Source organism: Oncorhynchus clarkii, chromosome 5, assembly GCF_045791955.1.
Source record: "Oncorhynchus clarkii lewisi isolate Uvic-CL-2024 chromosome 5, UVic_Ocla_1.0, whole genome shotgun sequence".
Taxonomy (NCBI): domain Eukaryota; kingdom Metazoa; phylum Chordata; class Actinopteri; order Salmoniformes; family Salmonidae; genus Oncorhynchus; species Oncorhynchus clarkii.
The window spans coordinates 59,335,271-59,353,241 of NC_092151.1; the positions used below are offsets into that span (position 1 = coordinate 59,335,271).

General features: G+C 43.6%; 1 protein-coding gene across 2 annotated transcripts; it reads left to right on the forward strand.

Annotated features, from left to right (window-relative positions):
- Positions 1 to 1,439: 1,439 nt before the first annotated feature.
- LOC139409114 (scaffold attachment factor B2-like) lies at positions 1,440 to 15,451 on the forward strand. Of its 2 annotated transcripts, none has more exons than XM_071153840.1 (18): positions 1,440 to 1,737; positions 2,365 to 2,455; positions 2,601 to 2,665; positions 2,761 to 2,988; positions 3,230 to 3,275; positions 4,064 to 4,469; positions 4,822 to 4,868; positions 5,013 to 5,122; positions 5,270 to 5,419; positions 11,335 to 11,420; positions 11,523 to 11,655; positions 11,764 to 11,906; positions 12,067 to 12,387; positions 12,590 to 12,742; positions 13,008 to 13,050; positions 14,367 to 14,449; positions 14,551 to 14,643; positions 14,769 to 15,451. In XM_071153840.1, exons 1-18 carry the CDS (start codon positions 1,573 to 1,575, stop codon positions 14,875 to 14,877), a joined length of 2,472 nt encoding a protein of 823 aa, XP_071009941.1. In that variant the 5' UTR covers positions 1,440 to 1,572; the 3' UTR covers positions 14,878 to 15,451. The 2 variants fall into 2 exon arrangements, with proteins under 2 accessions (XP_071009941.1, XP_071009942.1); XM_071153841.1 differs by having other exon boundaries at positions 12,605 to 12,742.
- The last annotated feature ends 2,520 nt before the right edge of the window (positions 15,452 to 17,971 follow it).

Sequence of the window (17,971 nt, forward strand, 5' to 3'; positions counted from 1 at the left end):
CTAGCCACTTTAAACTATGCCATTTTGTTTACATACCCTACATTACTCATCTCATATGTATATACTGTACTCGATACCAACTACTGCATCTTGCCAATGCCGTTCTGTACCATCACTCATTCATATATCTTTATGTACATATTCTTTATCCCTTTACACTTGTGTGTATAAGGTAGTAGTTTTGGAATTGTTAGGTTAGATTACTCGTTGGTTATTACTGCATTGTCGGAACTAGAAGCACAAGCATTTCGCTACACTCACATTAACATCTGCTAACCATGTGTATGTGACAAATAAATTTGATTTTATTTATTTGATTTGTATGACACTACAAGCTTGGCACACCTGTATTTGGGGAGTTTCTCCCATTCTTCTCTGCAGATCCTCTCAAGCTCTGTCAGGTTGGATGGGAAGCGTTGTTGCACAGCTATTTTCAGGTCTCTCCAGAGATGTTCGATCAAGATCAAGTCCGGGCTCTGGCTGGTCCACTCAAGGACATTTAGTGACTTGTCCCTAAGGAACTCCTGCGTTATTTTGGCAGTATGTCCAGCCAGCCTCACATCCACAGACCACGTGTTTGGCGTCATGTGTGCATTTTATCGATGGCAGCTTGAATGCACAGAGATACTGTAATGAGATCCTGAGGCCCATTGTTGTGCAATTCATCCACCCCCATCAACTCATGTTTCAGCATGATAATGCATGCCCCCATGTCACAAGGATCTGTACACAATCACTGGAAGCTGAAAATGTCCCATTTCTTCCATGGCCTGCATACTCACCAGACATGTCACACATTGAGCATGTTAGGGATGCTCTGGGTAGACGTGTATGACAGCGTGTTCCAGTTCCCGCCAATATCCGGCAACTTCACACAGCCATTGAAGAGGAGTGGGACAACATTCCACAGGCCACAATCAACAGCCGGATCAACTCTATGTGAAGGAGAAGTGTTGTGCTCCATAAGGCAAATAGTGGTCACACTGGTTTTCTGATTCACACCACTACTTTTTTTTTTAAAGCTATCCGTGACCAACAGGTGTATATCTGTATTCCCAGTCATGTGAAATCAATAGATTAGGCCTAATTCATTTATTTCCATTGACTGATTTCCTTATGTGAACTGTAACACAGTAAAATCTTAGACATTGTTGCGTTCATATTTTTGTTCAGTGTGTTCAGAGAAAATTAACACGAATCCACGAATATAACATATATATATATATATATATATATATTGTGTAGTTTGTGTGGATTTGTGTATATTTTCGCTTCCCCGTATTGAATGTACTTTTCTCTTGTATATTTTTTGCACCCCCGTTCAGTTGGTGGCAACAATACACCACCATCTTCTGCGTGTAGCGCGACGTAAAACTCAAAAGAAGAAGCGCACGTTTAGGCGTTCACAATTATAAGAACACTGCCCCTTTTCACAAACTGTTTTCAGATGACATATGCGCAGTGGAGTTCCCTGTTCATAGTGCGCCATTTTGTGACAGTAGGCCGCTTGTTTCGTGCAAGAGATTAGTTAACCTGTGCTTGCAAACAAAATAACGTTTTCTCAGTGTAATCATGGCTGAAAACTATTCGACGGGGGAAGCAGGGGGCGTTGAGATTCCTGAGGGAGCAATTCGTAAATTGTCGGAGCTGAGAGTCATTGACTTGAAAGCAGAATTAAAAAGACGAAATCTGGACGCCACTGGCATCAAGAGTACGCTGACAGAGAGGCTGAAAAAGGTAACGTTAGCCATGCTAACTAGTAGCTAGTTAGATGTGCTTATGCATCATGATAATTCACAAATTAACTGGAACCAGTGTCACGTCATTAGTTAGTTGCATGATGTATATAATCACTAGTATTTGCTAGCTGACTAAGTTGTATATTTCAAATAAAGGAAGCTAACGTCAGCTAGCCATGGCCTTGCGTAGCCGAACGGCAAGGCCTTTGTGAGCGGGCGTGATAGCCACATGGTGCCCTTTCCCAAACCTCTCCTCGGGCACCCCTGCTCCGTATTCCAGAACTAGCTAGTTTAGCATACATGATTCAACAAATGAAAGCCTTAGTGATTAGTTGACCATTTGAATCCGATGTGTTCGTACTACAATACATCGAATAGGTTTAATGCTTGTAGGCACTGGAGGAGAGGTTAAGGAAACACTGAAACAAGGCCTGCAAGCTGGCTTGTCAGATGTTTGTTAGTGCTAGTTGTTGAACATTATCACTATGTTGTAGCAACTAGCACTGTGTTGTAGCTGACCACAGCCGTGTGTTTGATAATTGTCGAGTTGGCTAAACTGAAACCAGATATAACGTAGTTAACTAGCCAGGTAACTATAATAATTCCTTATGTAATTTCTCCACAGGCGATTGAAGAAGAGGGTGGAAACCCAGATGAGATGGTGGTTGTTCTCGATGCAACTCCTAAGGCGGCACTGGCTAAACGGACCTCCAAAGGTATGTTTAGGGAGTGAGATCAAGGTCTTAATTAAGCAATATTGTCTTGGAGTAAATTGATATTAGGGACTTAAATATTAGTTTTTCCCACCACACCCCAGTTTTGTGATCTTTAATTGTGATCCAATTACTGTCTTGTCTGCAGGGAAAAGACCAGAGAACGATGAATCAGAGGACTGCACCATTGAGGAAGATTCGGGTGATGGCCAGGTGAGCATCTACCACCGTTTTTATCTAATGCAATCACTATGCACTCCCTGGATAACAATCTATTCATAAATTCACCTTCCATAATTCCATTCAAGGATGACAACATGCAGGACATGGACATCCTGGATATGAATGTGCTTGATGAGGCTGAGAATGACAACAGTATGCCGGCAGAGGAGGAGTATGACACAGATGAAGTCCTGAACTCTCCGTCGGATGAAGTCAACACCGAGATCCTGGCTGACGAAGAGGCCATGAATGAAGATGAACGCAATGGAATCTCTGGCTCTCTTGAGCTGATGCGTGAAGCCAAACCTGAAGAGGTGAGAAACTCGCTTCTGTTGTGGCACAGTCATATCTAATGATTCCAATATTCTCACTTGGTTTTTTTGTGTTTTTTTATTTATTTGGAGGCACAGCCTGAATTAGCAGACATTTAAGAGAAGGAAGATCTAAAGAGTTAAAATATAATGCAAGCACATTTCATAATTTGTTTAGACTGTAAAACCCCATTTGTGCTAGGAGCCATGTTACACAAGATACATTTTCCTTTTATTCCATTAGGTTCAAGAGAAGGATCCGAAGCCCAAAGACTCAAAGGAAGAAATAGGTACTGTTGAAAAGGGGTTGGAAGTTGAAATGAATGCACACTATCTTTTTGCAGTGTTAAATCCGGTATGCAAGTCGTTTTAGATTAACATTCTTGCCTGTGGTTGGTCAGGAAGAGACTGGAAATCCAAAGAAAATTGCTGACTGTGTGTTGATGCTTGTTAACTGGAATTGCTAAACACTGATATATGAATCTGTCTCTTTTGGGCACCCTCCTATTATTAAAACAGAACTGGTTAACAATCTGAAGCACAAAGACAGTAATTAAAGGTTTAGTTGTTGCAGTTTTAGCACGCAGTGTTTTTAGCTTGCCACGCAAAGACCAAGAAGAGAAGACTGAGGCCCATCATTTGAAACCAACCATTCAAAAGCCTTTTTAGGACTCTGACTAATATTCTCACTGGAGATGAGACTAATGGACTTGTTATACAAACCAAAAGAATTCTGAATTCGCTGTCACTTACCAGATTATGGACACTCATGAAGTCAGCAATTGCATGAAGATGGACCTTCATGGAGCCTCTGCTGATCTTCTGGCTTTCTTCAGATCAGATCTTTTTCTGCCTAGGGATCAGGTGAACTGAAATGGTCGACTTGAATGAGGAGTTAGGCTGCTTGGTCAGTCTCTTTGGTTTTTCCAGTCTCTTGTTACGTGTGTATCTGTGTATACGTAGTTCAATGACAGCGGAGGGCCACGTCCTTTTCCAGCCTTGCCAGTTCCACGTTAACCATTGCTGTGTTTCAGAAGTAATTAAACTCTGTGCCATTCTATTCCTGTTAAATCCGTAGAAACTGATAAAGTAGCCGGGTCTTGTTTATCTGAGCCGCTAAATGAAGAGCGCCAGGAGCCACCGACAGAAGATCAAGCCACCATCGGGGACAAGGTCAATGTTGCCGAGGAAGACAATTTGGAGCCTGAACTGTCGACTAGCGACATGGACGTTGCTAAGCTAACTGCGAGTGAAATGAAAGACACTGGCGACAAACAAAATGTTCCCGACGAGGCAGATGACGCTGAAAGCGAGAGCGCTCAGGCTGTTAGCGTAAGCGAGCAGGGCGCGGGTGAAACCGAAAGCGCTGTTGATTCGGAAATGGTCTCTAAGGCTGAGGGTGAGGAGAAGACTGAAGAGAATGCTGCAGAATCAACGACAGTGAAAGAGTCCTCTTCTGTTGAGGGTGATGATCAGAAAAAGAGGTTTGTTGTTTTCTGTCTACTAGAACAATGGCTATCTCTGTTGCATTGGGTCCTTTTTTTAGCAAGTTTTGGTGCTCCTCTGGATGTAAAATGGTCTGCATTTGTGTCAAGTTATCATTTTGTCATTTCCCACCCCTACCTCACCTCTTTACCTTCATAAAGTAATGTATTGGGAGTTTCTTTGGCCATGTAAGGCTGCCTTGTAACATTGACACCCACCCAAATCACTGTAGTGTTGTATATGCTGGGGTAATTACTATGTGCACAGGGTAAGTATAATTCATCTGGATGAGCCCCCTCCCCCAGGTCTTCTCACTTCCAGATATTAATTGTGTGTTCTCTTTGTCTTTAGTTCTGATGAGGAAAAAGGTAGCAAGCCTGACTCAAAAGATGAAAAGGGTAAGAGTAAAAATTGTTCATTCTGTAATTGTGATGTGTCCATTGTAGGAAATTGCAATAGACTTCCTCACACCTGAATGAGGTGCTGAATCAGCTCTGATGAATGTCTGTACATTTGTCTCATGTTTGTCTGTGTTCTGAAAGGCCCTGCAGGTAGTGCTCCAGCTAGTAGTGGCAGAAACCTGTGGGTTAGTGGCCTCTCCTCCAACACCAGAGCAACTGATCTAAAGACTCTGTTCAGCAAGCACGGAAAGGTCAGTACCTGAGGGGAAAATAAGCAATTTTTTTTGGTATATATGTTCATGCAAGATGTAGGTGTGAAATTGTACTGTACTTTTGGACCCCACACACCTTCCCTGCCCACAAATTAAATGTTCTATCCTTCTCCGTCTCAACATCAGGTTGTTGGCGCTAAAGTGGTGACTAACGCCCGGAGCCCCGGGGCTCGCTGCTATGGTTTTGTCACCATGTGTTCCACAGAGGAGGCCACCAAGTGTATCAGCCACCTGAACAGGACCGAGCTCCATGGTAGAATGATCTCTGTGGAGAGGGTGAGGGTCATTATCTACCATCTATATCAGTGGCCACTGCTCTAAACCTGTAGTTTTGTCAAATGTATGGGATGCCTTCATTCAGAAAAGTGAGGATTGACCATGCCAACCTGCATGCATTTTGCGTGCCATATACGCCATTTGAGGGCTTCTAGTTGGCACATTGTGGTGTTTCACTTAATAGGGATAGGCGTCCCGCTAGCAGGACACCTGGGAAAAATATCTGGTGACGTCAGAGGGCGCGCAATTCAAATAAATAATCATAATAACATTCATGAACATACAAATATCTTATGTCATTTAAAAGCTTAAATTCTTAATCCAACGGTGTTGTCTGATTTACAATAGGCTTTACAGTGAAAGTGTTGAATAGACTGACATCTAGTGGAAGCCATAGGAATTGCAATCTGGGAGCCAGAATTACATAGCTTTCCATTGTAAAAGCATAGGACCTAAAAAAAAAAAAACATTCTGGTTGGTATTTCTTTGGCCTTTCGCTTGCCATATCAATTCTGTTAGTCTCAGATATTATTTTAACAGTTTTAGAAACTTCAGTGTTTTCTATCCAATGCTACCAATTATATGCATATCCTGGCTTCTGGGCCTGAGTAACATGCAGTTTACTTTGGGCTTGTCAGTCAGGCGGAAATTCAGGAACCTAGACCCTATCCCTAACAAGTTTTAACTGTCTAAAGTTGGAGCTGAGCCAATCAGACGATTTGGGCAAGGATAAAATGATCTCTAGCTCTCCGCTCTGGCCTGCCCTGTAGTCTTAAATCCTCTTGGAACTACCCATCCCGGATCCGGGAGAATTGTCAGCAACTACACTAATTAGCATAGCGCAACGGTCAAATAATCTTACTAGAAAATGTTCATATTCATGAAATCACAAGTGAAATATAGCGAAACACAGCTTAGCCTTTTGTTAATCACCCTTTCGTCTCAGATTTTGAAATTATGCTTTACAGCGACAGCAAGACAAGCGTTTGTAAGTTTATTGATAGCCTAGCATAGCATTATGTCCAGCTAGCAGCAGGAAGCTTGGTCACGAAAATCAGAAAAGCAATCAAATTAACCGTTTACCTTTGACCTTCGGATGTTTTCACTGATGAGACTCCCAGTTAGACAGCAAATGTTCCTTTTGTTCCAAAAAGATGATTGTTATACCCAAAATACCTCCGTTTGTTTGTCACGTTACGTTCAGAAATCCACCGGAAATAGCGGTCACAACAACGCCGGAAAATTCAAATATCTATTCGATAATACACTGCTCAAAAAAATAAAGGGAACACTAAAATAACACACCTCCCAGTCGTGTGTATCTGTGTGTGAGATGGATCAACGGAGGTGGAACTCCTTTGCTAGGTGCGATACGTTGGTTTGATGTTACTTAGAACCTTTTAGTTCTTCTGCAGTGACGCCATAGTCTGAATATTGATATGGGTCAGTCCTTTGTTGAAGTCATTACATGTGTTCTATCACCATTCTGAATTAATTAAATATTTTTATGAAATACTTTTTTCTTTACATAGTTGAATGTGCTGACAACAAAATCACACAAATTATCAATGGATATCAAATGTATCAACCCATGGAGGTCTGGATTTGGAGTGACACTCAAAATTAAAGTGGAAAACCACACTACAGGCTGATCCAACTTTGATGTAATGTCCTTAAAACAAGTCAAAATGAGGCTCAGTAGTGTGTGTGGCCTCCACGTGCCTGTATGACCTCCCTACAACGCCTGGGCATGCTCCTGATGAGGTGGCGGATGGTCTCCTGAGGGATCTCCTCCCAGACCTGGACTAAAGCATCCGCCAACTCCTGGACAGTCTGTGGTGCAACGTGGCGTTGGTGGATGGAGCGAGACATGATGTCCCAGATGTGCTCAATTGGATTCAGGTCTGGGGAACGGGCGGGCCAGTCCATAGCATCAATGCCTTCCTCTTACAGGAACTGCTGAAACACTCCAGCCACATGAGGTCTAGCATTGTCTTGCATTAGGAGGAACCCAGGGCTAACCGCACCAGCATATGGTCTCACAAGGGGTCTGAGGATCTCATCTCGGTACCTAATGGCAGTCAGGCTACCTCTGGCGAGCACATGGAGAGCTGTGCGGCCCCCCCAAAGAAATGCCACCCCACACCATGACTGACCCACCGCCAAACCGGTCATGCTGGAGGATGTTGCAGGCAGCAGAACGTTCTCCACGGCATCTCCAGACTGTCACGTCTGTCACGTGCTCAGTGTGAACCTGCTTTCATCTGTGAAGAGCACAGGGTGCCAGTGGTGAATTTGCCAATCTTGGTGTTCTCTGGCAATTGCCAAAAGTCCTGCACGGTTTTGGGCTGTAAGCACAACCCCCACCTGTGGACGTCGGGCACTCATACCACTCTCATGGAGTCTGTTTCTGACCGTTTGAGCAGACACATGCACATTTGTGGCCTGCTGGAGGTCATTTTGCAGGGCTCTGGCAGTGCTCCTCCTGCTCCTCCTTGCACAAAGGCGGAGGTAGCGGTCCTGCTGCTGGGTTGTTGCCCTCCTACGGCCTCCTCCACGTCTCCTGATGTACTGGCCTGTCTCCTGCTAGTGCCTCCATGCTCTGGACACTACGCTGACAGACACAGCAAACCTTCTTGCCACAGCTCGCATCGATGTGCCGTCCTGAATGAGCTGCACTACCTGAGCCACTTGTGTGGGTTGTAGACTCCGTCTCATGCTACCACTAGAGCCAGCATTCAAGTGACCAAAACATCAGCCAGGAAGCATAGGAACTGAGAAGTGGTCTGTAGTCACCACCTGCAGAACCACTCCTTTATTGTGTCTTGCGAATTGCCTATAATTTCCACCTGTTGTCTATTCCATTTGCACAACAGTGTGTGAAATGTATTGTCAATCAGTGTTGCTTCCTAAGTGGACAGTTTGATTTCACAGAAGTGTGATTGACTTGGACTTACATTGTTGTTTAAGTGTTCCCTTTTATTATGAGCAGTGTATATCAACCGGGACAGTTGGCTTTTCAGTAGGACCGGGAGGAAAAATGGCTACCTCTTTTACGCAAGAATCACTCAGAGCCATCAGCTGGCCACTTACGCAATGTGCCCGTTTACTCTCATTCTTCAACATAAAGGCGTGAAACTACGTCTAAAGGCTGTAGACACCTTAGGGAAGACGTAGAAAAAGGAATCTGGTTGATATCCCTTTCAATGGTCAATAGGGATGCATAGGAAAACAGAGCGTTCAAAAGAAGTCACTTCCTGATTGCGTTTTCCTCATGCTTTCGCCTGCAATAACAGTTCTGTTATACTCACAGAAAATATTTTTACAATTTTGGAAACTTTAGTATTTTCTATCCTAAGCTGTCAATTATATGCATATTCTAGCATCTGGTCCTGAGAAATAGGCAGTTTACTTTAGGAACATTATTTTTCCAAAAATAAAAATAGTGCCCCCTAGCTTCAAGATGTTATTACTAAACTCAGCAAAAAAAGAAACGTCCCTTTTTCAGGACCCTGTCTTTCAAAGATAATTCATACAAATAACTTCACAGCTCTTCATTGTAAAGGGTTTAAACACTGTTTCCCATGCTTGTTCAATGAACCATAAACAATTAATCAACATGCACCCGTGGAACGGTCGACACTAACCGCTTAGACGTAGGCAATTAAGGTCACAGTATTGAAAACTTAGGACACTAAAGAGGCCTTTCTGACTCTGAAAAACAAAGAATGATGCCCAGGGTCCCTGCTCATCTGCATGACCGTGCATTAGGTATGCTGCAAGGAGGCATGAGGACTGCAGATATAGCCAGAGCAATAAATTGCAATGTTCATACTGTGAGATGCCTAAAACAGCGCTACAGGGAGACAGGACGGACAGCTGATTGTCCTTGCAGTGGCAGACCATGTGTAACACCTGCAAAGGATCCGAACATCACACCTGCGGGACAGGTACAGGATGGCAACAACTGCCCGAGTTACTCCAGGAATGCACAATCCCTCCATCAGTGCTCAGACTGTTCACAATAGGCTGAGAGAGGCTGGACTGAGGGCTTGTAGGCCTGTAAGGCAACAACGTCGCTTATGGGCACAAACCCACCGTCGCTGGACTGGCAAAAAGTGCTCTTAACTGACGAGTAGCAGTTTTGTCTCACCAGGGGTGATGGTCTGATTTGCGTTTATCTTCGAAGGAATGAGCGTTACACCGAGGCCTGTACTCTGGAGCGGGATCGATTTGGAGGTGGAGGGTCCGTCATGGTCTGGGGCGTTGTCACACCATCAGACTGCGCGTACACGCAAGCTCAACTCTGTGCGTTACAGGGAAGACATCCTCCCTCATGTGGTACCCTTCCTGCAGGCTCATCCTGACAACTCTCCAGCATGACAATGCCACTAGCCATACTGCTCATTCTGTGTGTGATTTCCTACAAGACAGGAATGTCAGGGTTCTGCCATGGCCAGCGAAGTACCTGGTTGCAATCCCGTTGAGCACTTCTGGGATCTGTTGGATCAGAGGGAGGCTAGGGCCATTCCCCTGAAACCAGCTCATATAGGCTGTCTATAATGTTTTTAAAACCCTATTCAGACGGGACTTCTATTATTAGAACGCTGGTTATGTATTTATAACCCCAGGGAAAAAAATTCAGGCTACACTGATAACTCAAGTTTCTTTAAACGATACCAAACCATCTTTGCTATAGTGTCGTCATCATATTTCAGTTGTGGAAGTGTGATCATTAGGCTATTTTAGCAATCCACAGTAGTAGATGTCCTAAATGCCTAAACAACGCTGTTGTGGAAATTCCTACACAGGGACACTCAAAGTCAATCTTAAATGAATCATTGTTTATTGTCAGTGCACTGGAGAGGTTCTCAAACTTGATGCACCATAGTGAATGTCTGTCAGGAGCTCTAAAGGGACAGTCCTGTTTAGTCCTCTTTTATATATATGATAGACAAGTCATATTTGCGTAATTTTAGCTTATTCATAAATCATTCAACGTTTGTTTCATTCATGTGACCGACCAATACTTCACGGGCTTCTGGGTTTGCTGCCAAATAGCAGACACTAAACAAATCCTCACTATCAGTCACTAGCTTGAACACAGAAATTGGTTTATAGAAAGCACCAACATAACATTTTCCATCACAGCTCACTTTTTATCAAATCAGTTAATGACTTCTTGCTCAAACTGCGAGCAACGCCTGTCAAACTCTAACATTTCTCTGATAGTATGAGAGATGCCGATTCGCAAAGGGCTAGTATTATCAGAGGAGGTTATGGTTGGAAATGTTACTCTCCTGGCATGGAAAATTTACTGACATGGCAGATTCGGACGTGACTGAAATTGTACTTTTGTACACATAATTACATTACCTGACCTCCCCCAGTAAAACTAATCCCATCTGAATAGGGCTTTATTTTGTATTTATTTAACTAGGCAAGTCAGTTAAGAACAAATTCTTATTTTCAATGACGGCCTAGGAACAGTGGGTTAACTGCCTGTTCAGGGGCAGAACGACAGATTTGTACCTTGTCAGCTCGGGGGTTTGAACTAGTCCAACTCTCTAACCACTAGGCTACCCTGCCGCCCCACAGAGCGTGAGCGTATCCGCCTGTTAAGAAAGTATACATTTTTGTAAAAATGTGTACGTACATTAATCATTTTCTAGTTAGATACTGAAAAGCAGCCAATTACCAAGTACCCGTAAGTCTAGCATACCATTCCTGCTTCTGCCAACATCATTATTAAGCAAAAAAAAAGTGCATTTGATGTGGGAAGTGTGGGATTTGCGCGGGAGCCGGAGATGCTGCTGCCACCCTGAAGTAGTACTCTTAAAGAAAATTAAAAAAAATAAAATAAATCTTCCATGGTTGGCAAGTCTGCTGTTTTTATAATCCGACCTCTGTTCCAGGCTAAGAACGAGCCTGCTGGCAAGAAGCCTGCTGACAAGAGCGATGCTAAGTCTGGCACCGACAGGAGACACTCCTCAGACTCCAAGTAAGCTCTGAGAACATGTCAATGTCATTACACATTAAGCTATGTACCTATTGTATGTCATCAGATACTAGATTCATGTTTTTAACCATTTTCTCTATCCAGGTCCGATGCCAACAAGGATGAAATGGCTGAAGGTGAAGTCGGAAAAGATGGCAAACGTAATGAGAGGACAGTGGTGATGGACAAGTCCAAGGGAGAGCCTGTCATCAGCGTGAAAGCCAAAAGCAAAGACCGGGTAAGCTACCCAAACGCTGAAATCTATACTCCGTCTATTGAAATTTCACCTCAAACTATTGTGTTAAAAATGATTATGCAACATGAGCTTTTGTCTTGTTCAAAACAGAGCTCCAAGAGTCGCGACCGCAAGTCCCCAAGCAAAGAGAAGGACATCCTGTCGTTTGACCAGATCAAGGAGCAGCGTGAGCGCGAGAGACGGAGGCAGCGAGAGAGGGAGGTCAGGGAGGTGGACAGACGCAGGCCCTCTGGGTGAGGAGTTGCAATAGCTGCACGACATTTCACCTCAATGCTAAGAATGAAGCCAGCTTGTACACTGTTAGCTTGTTACAGCAGTTAGAATGCTTTGAAAAGAGACGGGTCATTCAAAGTTATTCCACTAAATATCTCCTATGCTTTCTGTTTGGCCCAGGGAGCGCGGCAGTGGCCCAGACCGTGGCAGCGTGGACAACCGCACAGAGCGTGAGCGTATCCGCCTGTTCCGGGAGAAGGAGGAGCGCGAGCGCCTCCTGCGGAAAAGGAACTGGCTGGAGGTGGAGAAGGAGCGGCTGAACTTTGACCGCATGGAGCGCGAGTTCCTGGAGCGCGAGCGTCAGCGTGTGGAGTACGAGCGCCGGCGTGAGCAGGAGAGGATCCAGCGGGAGAGGGATGAGCTCCGCAGGCAGCAGGAGCAGCTGCGCTTCGAGCAGGACCGCCGCCCCCTCAAGAGGCCCTACGCCGACCTGGACAACAGGTACACACTTCGTCCACGTCTGCCAACCTTTCACCCCTCTCCACAGCGTCAGTACCCCTGTTTGAGTTACCAGGTCTCTTATCATAGACTAGATGGCTGTATATGGCCATATAACAACCTCAGCCTTACTCTAGATCTTCAGTGTGCATGATTGTCATCTAAAGACTTGCATGGTTTGAAAATATTTTATTGCGACTGACAGACCTGCTGCTTGTAGGAAAGACGACTGGCAGGACAAGAGGCTGGCTATGGATGACCGCTATGGGGGGCGCTCAGACTTCGGTCGCCAGGAGCGCTACCAAGACATTGACCACAGGGATCGCGGTCGCTACCAGGACGATGCCGTCATTGACAGGTACAGAGTAGACTAAGGTTATTTGCAGTGAGCTGACACCAGCTGTCATTACTGTTTATAACATCTGTTATGTAGGTCTTATGATGGGAGGGCCTCAAATATTTTCCGCCTGTTTCTGCATCACTTGAATTGATGCTTATATTTATACTTACATAAAAAGCAGTTTTAATGGCCAACTGCTTGGTGGTGAATTTGTGGTTGTATGCCACACGTTTCGGTCAATAATCAATGTGTTTAGTAATGTTTAATGTAATCTTTCCTGTAGGAGGGACACTTCACGGGCTGTAGTTGCAGACAGGGATAGCACGGTAAGAGACATGGCCTCATGCAATCTACACACAATGCCCCATACTGACCAAGCGAAAACAGGTTTTCAGATTTTTTTTTTTGCAAATTTAACATTTAAAAAAAATGTATCGTGCTCGCTCTCTGCTATGAGACTTGAAATTAAGCTCAGGTGCATCCTGTTTCCATTGATCATCCTTGATGTTTCTACAATTTGATTAGTCCACCTGTGGTAAATTCAAATGATTGAATGTGATTTGGAAAGGCAATCCTGTCTATATAAGGTCCCACAGTTGACAGTGCATGTCAGAGCAAAAACCAAGTTGTGAGGGCGAAGGAATTGTCCGTAGCGCTCCGGGACAGGATTGTGTCGAGCCACAGATCTGGGGAAGGGTACCAAATAATTTCTGCAGCACTCAAGGTCCCCAAGTGGCCTCCATCTTCCATTTAAGAACGTTTGGATCCGTGAAGACTCTTCCTAGAGCTGGCCGCCCAGCCAAACTGACCAATCGGGGGAGAAGGTCCTTGGTCAGGGAGGTGACCAAGAACCCGATGGTCACTGACAGTGCTTTAGAGTTCCTCTATGGAAATGGGAGAATCTTCTGGCAGGACAACCATCTCTGCGGCACTCCACCAATCAGGCCTTGACGCTAGAATGGCCAGAGCAAAGTACAGAGATCTTTGTTGAAAACGTATTCCAGAGCGCTCAGGACGGTTCACTTTCCAACAGGACAACGACCCTAAGCACACAGCAAAGACAACACAGGAGTGGCTTCGGGACCAGTTTCTGAATATCCTTGAGTGGGCCAGCAAGAGCTTGGACTTGAACTCTATCGACCATCTCTGGAGAGACATGAAAGTAGCTGTGTAGCAATGTTCCCCATACAACCTGAAAACACTTGATAGGATCTGCAGAGAAGAATGGGAGAAACTCCCCAAATACAGCTGTGCCAAGCTTGTGGTGTCATACTCAAGGCTGTAATCGCTGCCAAAGGTGCTTAAACAAAGTACTGAATCAAGGTTCTGAATACTTAGGTAAATGTAATATTTCTGTTTTTTGTTATTTTTAATCAATTAGCAAAATGTCTAAACTGGTTTTTGCTTTGTCATTATGGTGTATTGTGACGATTTGTCTCCCCTCAATTTAATCAATTTTAGAATAAGGCTGTAATATAACAAAATGTGGATAAAGTCAAGGTCTGAATATTTTCCCAAAGGCACTGTATGCTATTAGGCACCAATATGAGTTGTTGATCATGTCGTACCACTGTTTTACAGCATTTGGTGCCTTTTTAGAAATGTGATGCGATTTTGTTTTTAATTGTGCTTCTCTCACCAGCACTTCTCGGACCGTACAGAGAGGCACGGGAGGGACACCTGGACCGCAGCAGGAAGTTATGACAAGCGTACTATTAATCCAAGGTTAGTTTGATTTTAGATGGTTTTGTCAATTTTAATTTGCTTCTCACCAGATGGATGCCAAAGTGTGCTTTGAGCTGCTCATCACTCTGTCTTTCTTTCAGGGAGGGCCGTGACTGGGACAGAACCTGGCAAACCGGTCGAGACGGGGGCATCCCAGGCCAAAGTCACATGGGGGCACGGGGAGGAATGGCGAGGTAAGCTCAAATGTGTTTATGGCAATATTGATTATGTTTTTGAGACATCCGGAAATGTGGGGCCAGTAAGTGCGAAATCCTTTAGCAATTATTGTCCTTATGGTGTCTTGTTTTCTGACCCCCAGTCGTGGAGGAGGCTACATGACAACCGGGACCTCCCAGTCCCTCTCTGGAGCTCTGAATCGTCAGAATCAGATGATGCAGGGTGGCGGGGCCTTCGGTCGCCGCTACTGAGGTCTGAACACCCTTGTTCCCAGTCACATGTTTAGATGTATTGTGAAACTGTCTGCAGCATGTATATTGCTCACAAAAGCTTTGTGAATTCGATGTTGCTTTTATAGACCCTTTGACTTTTCTTCCTCCTTTTAAAATTTAAGATTGCAATCGAATTTAACTGAACATCTGAGTTTTAAATGTCTGATCAGATCATTCATAGTTTTTTCACTCTGAATTACCTTTTTTTTTTTTCAAATAGAAAATTGATAAATTCCATTCAATTTGTGTGTTGTGTATGTGGTTGAATCTTGGTAAGAAATGCTCAGGAATGCGTCTGCTTAAACTTGGTTGCGGAAAAGTATGAACACAATGGTTATGATTGCATTTCAGGCTTAATTTCAATTACTGTCAAATGTGGCATTGTCTTAGTGGTAATGTACAAATCTTTTAAGAATTTGTATTGGATAGTAGTAAACGATTAACTGCGTTTGATTAAACTGCAGTTGTACAATACCACCACTGGATGGCACCAGATGGCTATTTTCTGTGAGATGAAAATGCTGCCTAATAAAGTTTTCTTTTTGCAGGCCAAGGGCAAACATTTTTATTTACCTTTCTCGTCATGATTGTTTTTAAGAGCAATGTTTTGCAATCAAATATTACTAACACAGGTTTGGTTCGTGGTAGATAACTCTCCACAAATCAAAAAGAATTAGACCCAAGAGCTCTGGGCTCTTCATGCAACCAGAAAAATTATAAGTACATTAATCATCTTGCCCTAGTGAAATGTGTTATGTGGGTATTTTCACCTACATACTTGTAGGCTACATGTTTGGAGTGTTACATTTTTTTGTGGCCATCTTTTCATAATGAGCTTAAAAGAGTGTTAAAATAACCTGATTAGTTTGGCATGATTGTTGTCTATCTACTCCATAGGGCCTAGGCCACACTGATGTAAACAGTTGTTTAAAATTGACATTTTGTTTAATCTACTTGATTTTCTCCTAACCTACCAGCAGTTTTCCCCTCTAGCAGCCTGCCATAATCTTTGGTGTCTATCTTGCCCAGCTCAGAGATTAAAGATGAATCTTTGGTCCAGTCATAGAATTAGCATACTACGATAGACATGAACCTTAAGGTCAGCCATCTTGGTCAGGGAGTTGGACAGACAAGTTGTAAATGCAACAAGTACTGATATTGTATTATCATAGCGTTCAGTGTTCCAAGAAAAACATTTAGACATTTACTGGCTGTTTGCATATTTTAGAGGCTATTCATATAGAAATGGTATTTATAGTGACCGTATTTTGGGTAGACAGTGTAATAATTATCACATGCGTAACTTATTTTCCTGCATAAGTAAAATCAGGGGTTTTGGATATCTCCCTGACCAATCTGGTTGCCATTTTCACCACATTCTGGAATGTTGACGGTTAAAATTAGCTAGATAACCAACAACTGTAATGACGTATTTGAGAGACGAGTGCTCATTGTGAAAATGTATTTGTTTTCAATAAACATTGGAGACAATATAGTTTACATGTCAACAAATCTAAACCAACCCTGTCTGTTTTGCCCGCGACAGTTTTGTTGCTAAACCACCAACCCATCGATGGGTCCAGTACTGTCTTCGTGCCCAATTCGCGCCACACACACATGACGGGCGTTGACAGAAAAACCCGACTTGCTAGCTAACGGATCCACTGCAAAGTGATTTCACATGGATTAAACAGTCAAGCTATGATTATTTACCAAACTAGCTTTTTATTCTTTCTCTAGCTAGCCAGCTATAATGAACTAAAATTCAAACGCAACATGCAAAAATGTTAAATAATTTTCTCAATTCATTTAAGGAAATCAATCAATTGAAATAAATTCATTAGGCCCTCATCTGTGGGTTTCACATGACTGGGCACGGGCTCAGCCATGGTGGGCCTTGGAGAACATGGGCCTACCACTTAGCAGCTAGGCCCACCAATTGGGGAGCCTGGCCCACCCCCACAGGTCAAAAAGCCGAATGTGGAGGTCCTGGGCTGACGTTATACGTTGTTTTGCCGGTTGGACGTACTGACAAATTCTCTAAATCGACAGTGGGAGGCAGTTTATGGTAGAACATTTAACATTCAATTCTATTGCAATGGCTCTGGTGGACATTCCTGCAGTCAGCATGCCAATTACACTCTACCTCAAAACTGCACATTTTATAGTGGCCTTTGTCCTCAGCACAAGGTGCACCGGTGTAATGGTCATGCTGTTTAATCAGCTTCTTGATATGCAATACCTGTCAGGTGGATGGTTTATCTTGGCAAAGGAGAAATGCTCACTTACAGGGATGTAAATATTTTGTGAACACAATTTGAGAGGAAAGCTTTTTGTGCATGTTTAACATTTCTGGGATTTTTTTTGTTTCAGCTCATGAAAAATGGGACCACCACGTTACATGTTCCGTTTATATTTTTGTTCAGTGTACTTTTGCTTGTTATCAAGCAAAGATACTGCTCCTTCCATCTGTGTTACAAGTAAATAATGGCTCTCCAGAGTGGAGAAAAAGTTATCCGGATAGCTATGGGTCAAATAAACCTAAACATGTTTTGTAAGTAAAATCACTAATTCATATTTGGTGGCCTACATTATTGTAGCCAATTTTGGTGCTATTTCCGCGTGTCATAATACACCAAGTGGCCCAAACCTCTGACATGGTAGTCCTTGCAGAACTGAGAGTAAGACTTCAACATTTCTTCATAGAAGGTGTCCCTGCGCTTCACACAATCCATTCTGCCAGCCCAGTTAACGATCAGACAAAACACGACTCCAACACCATCAAGTTTGCTGACGACAACAGTGGTAGGCCTGGTCACCGAAAATGATGAGACAGCCTATAGGGAGGTCAGAGAACGGGCAGTGTGGTGCCAGGACAACAACCTCTCCCTCAATGTGAGCAAGACAAAGGAGCTACAGGAATATGCAGGCCAAACATGCCCCCATTAACATTGACAGGGCTCTAGAGCGGGTCGAGAGTTTCAAGTTTCTTGGTGTCCACATCACCAACGAACTATCATGCTCCAAACACACCAAGACAGTCGTGAAGAGGGCCCGACAAAACCTATTCCCT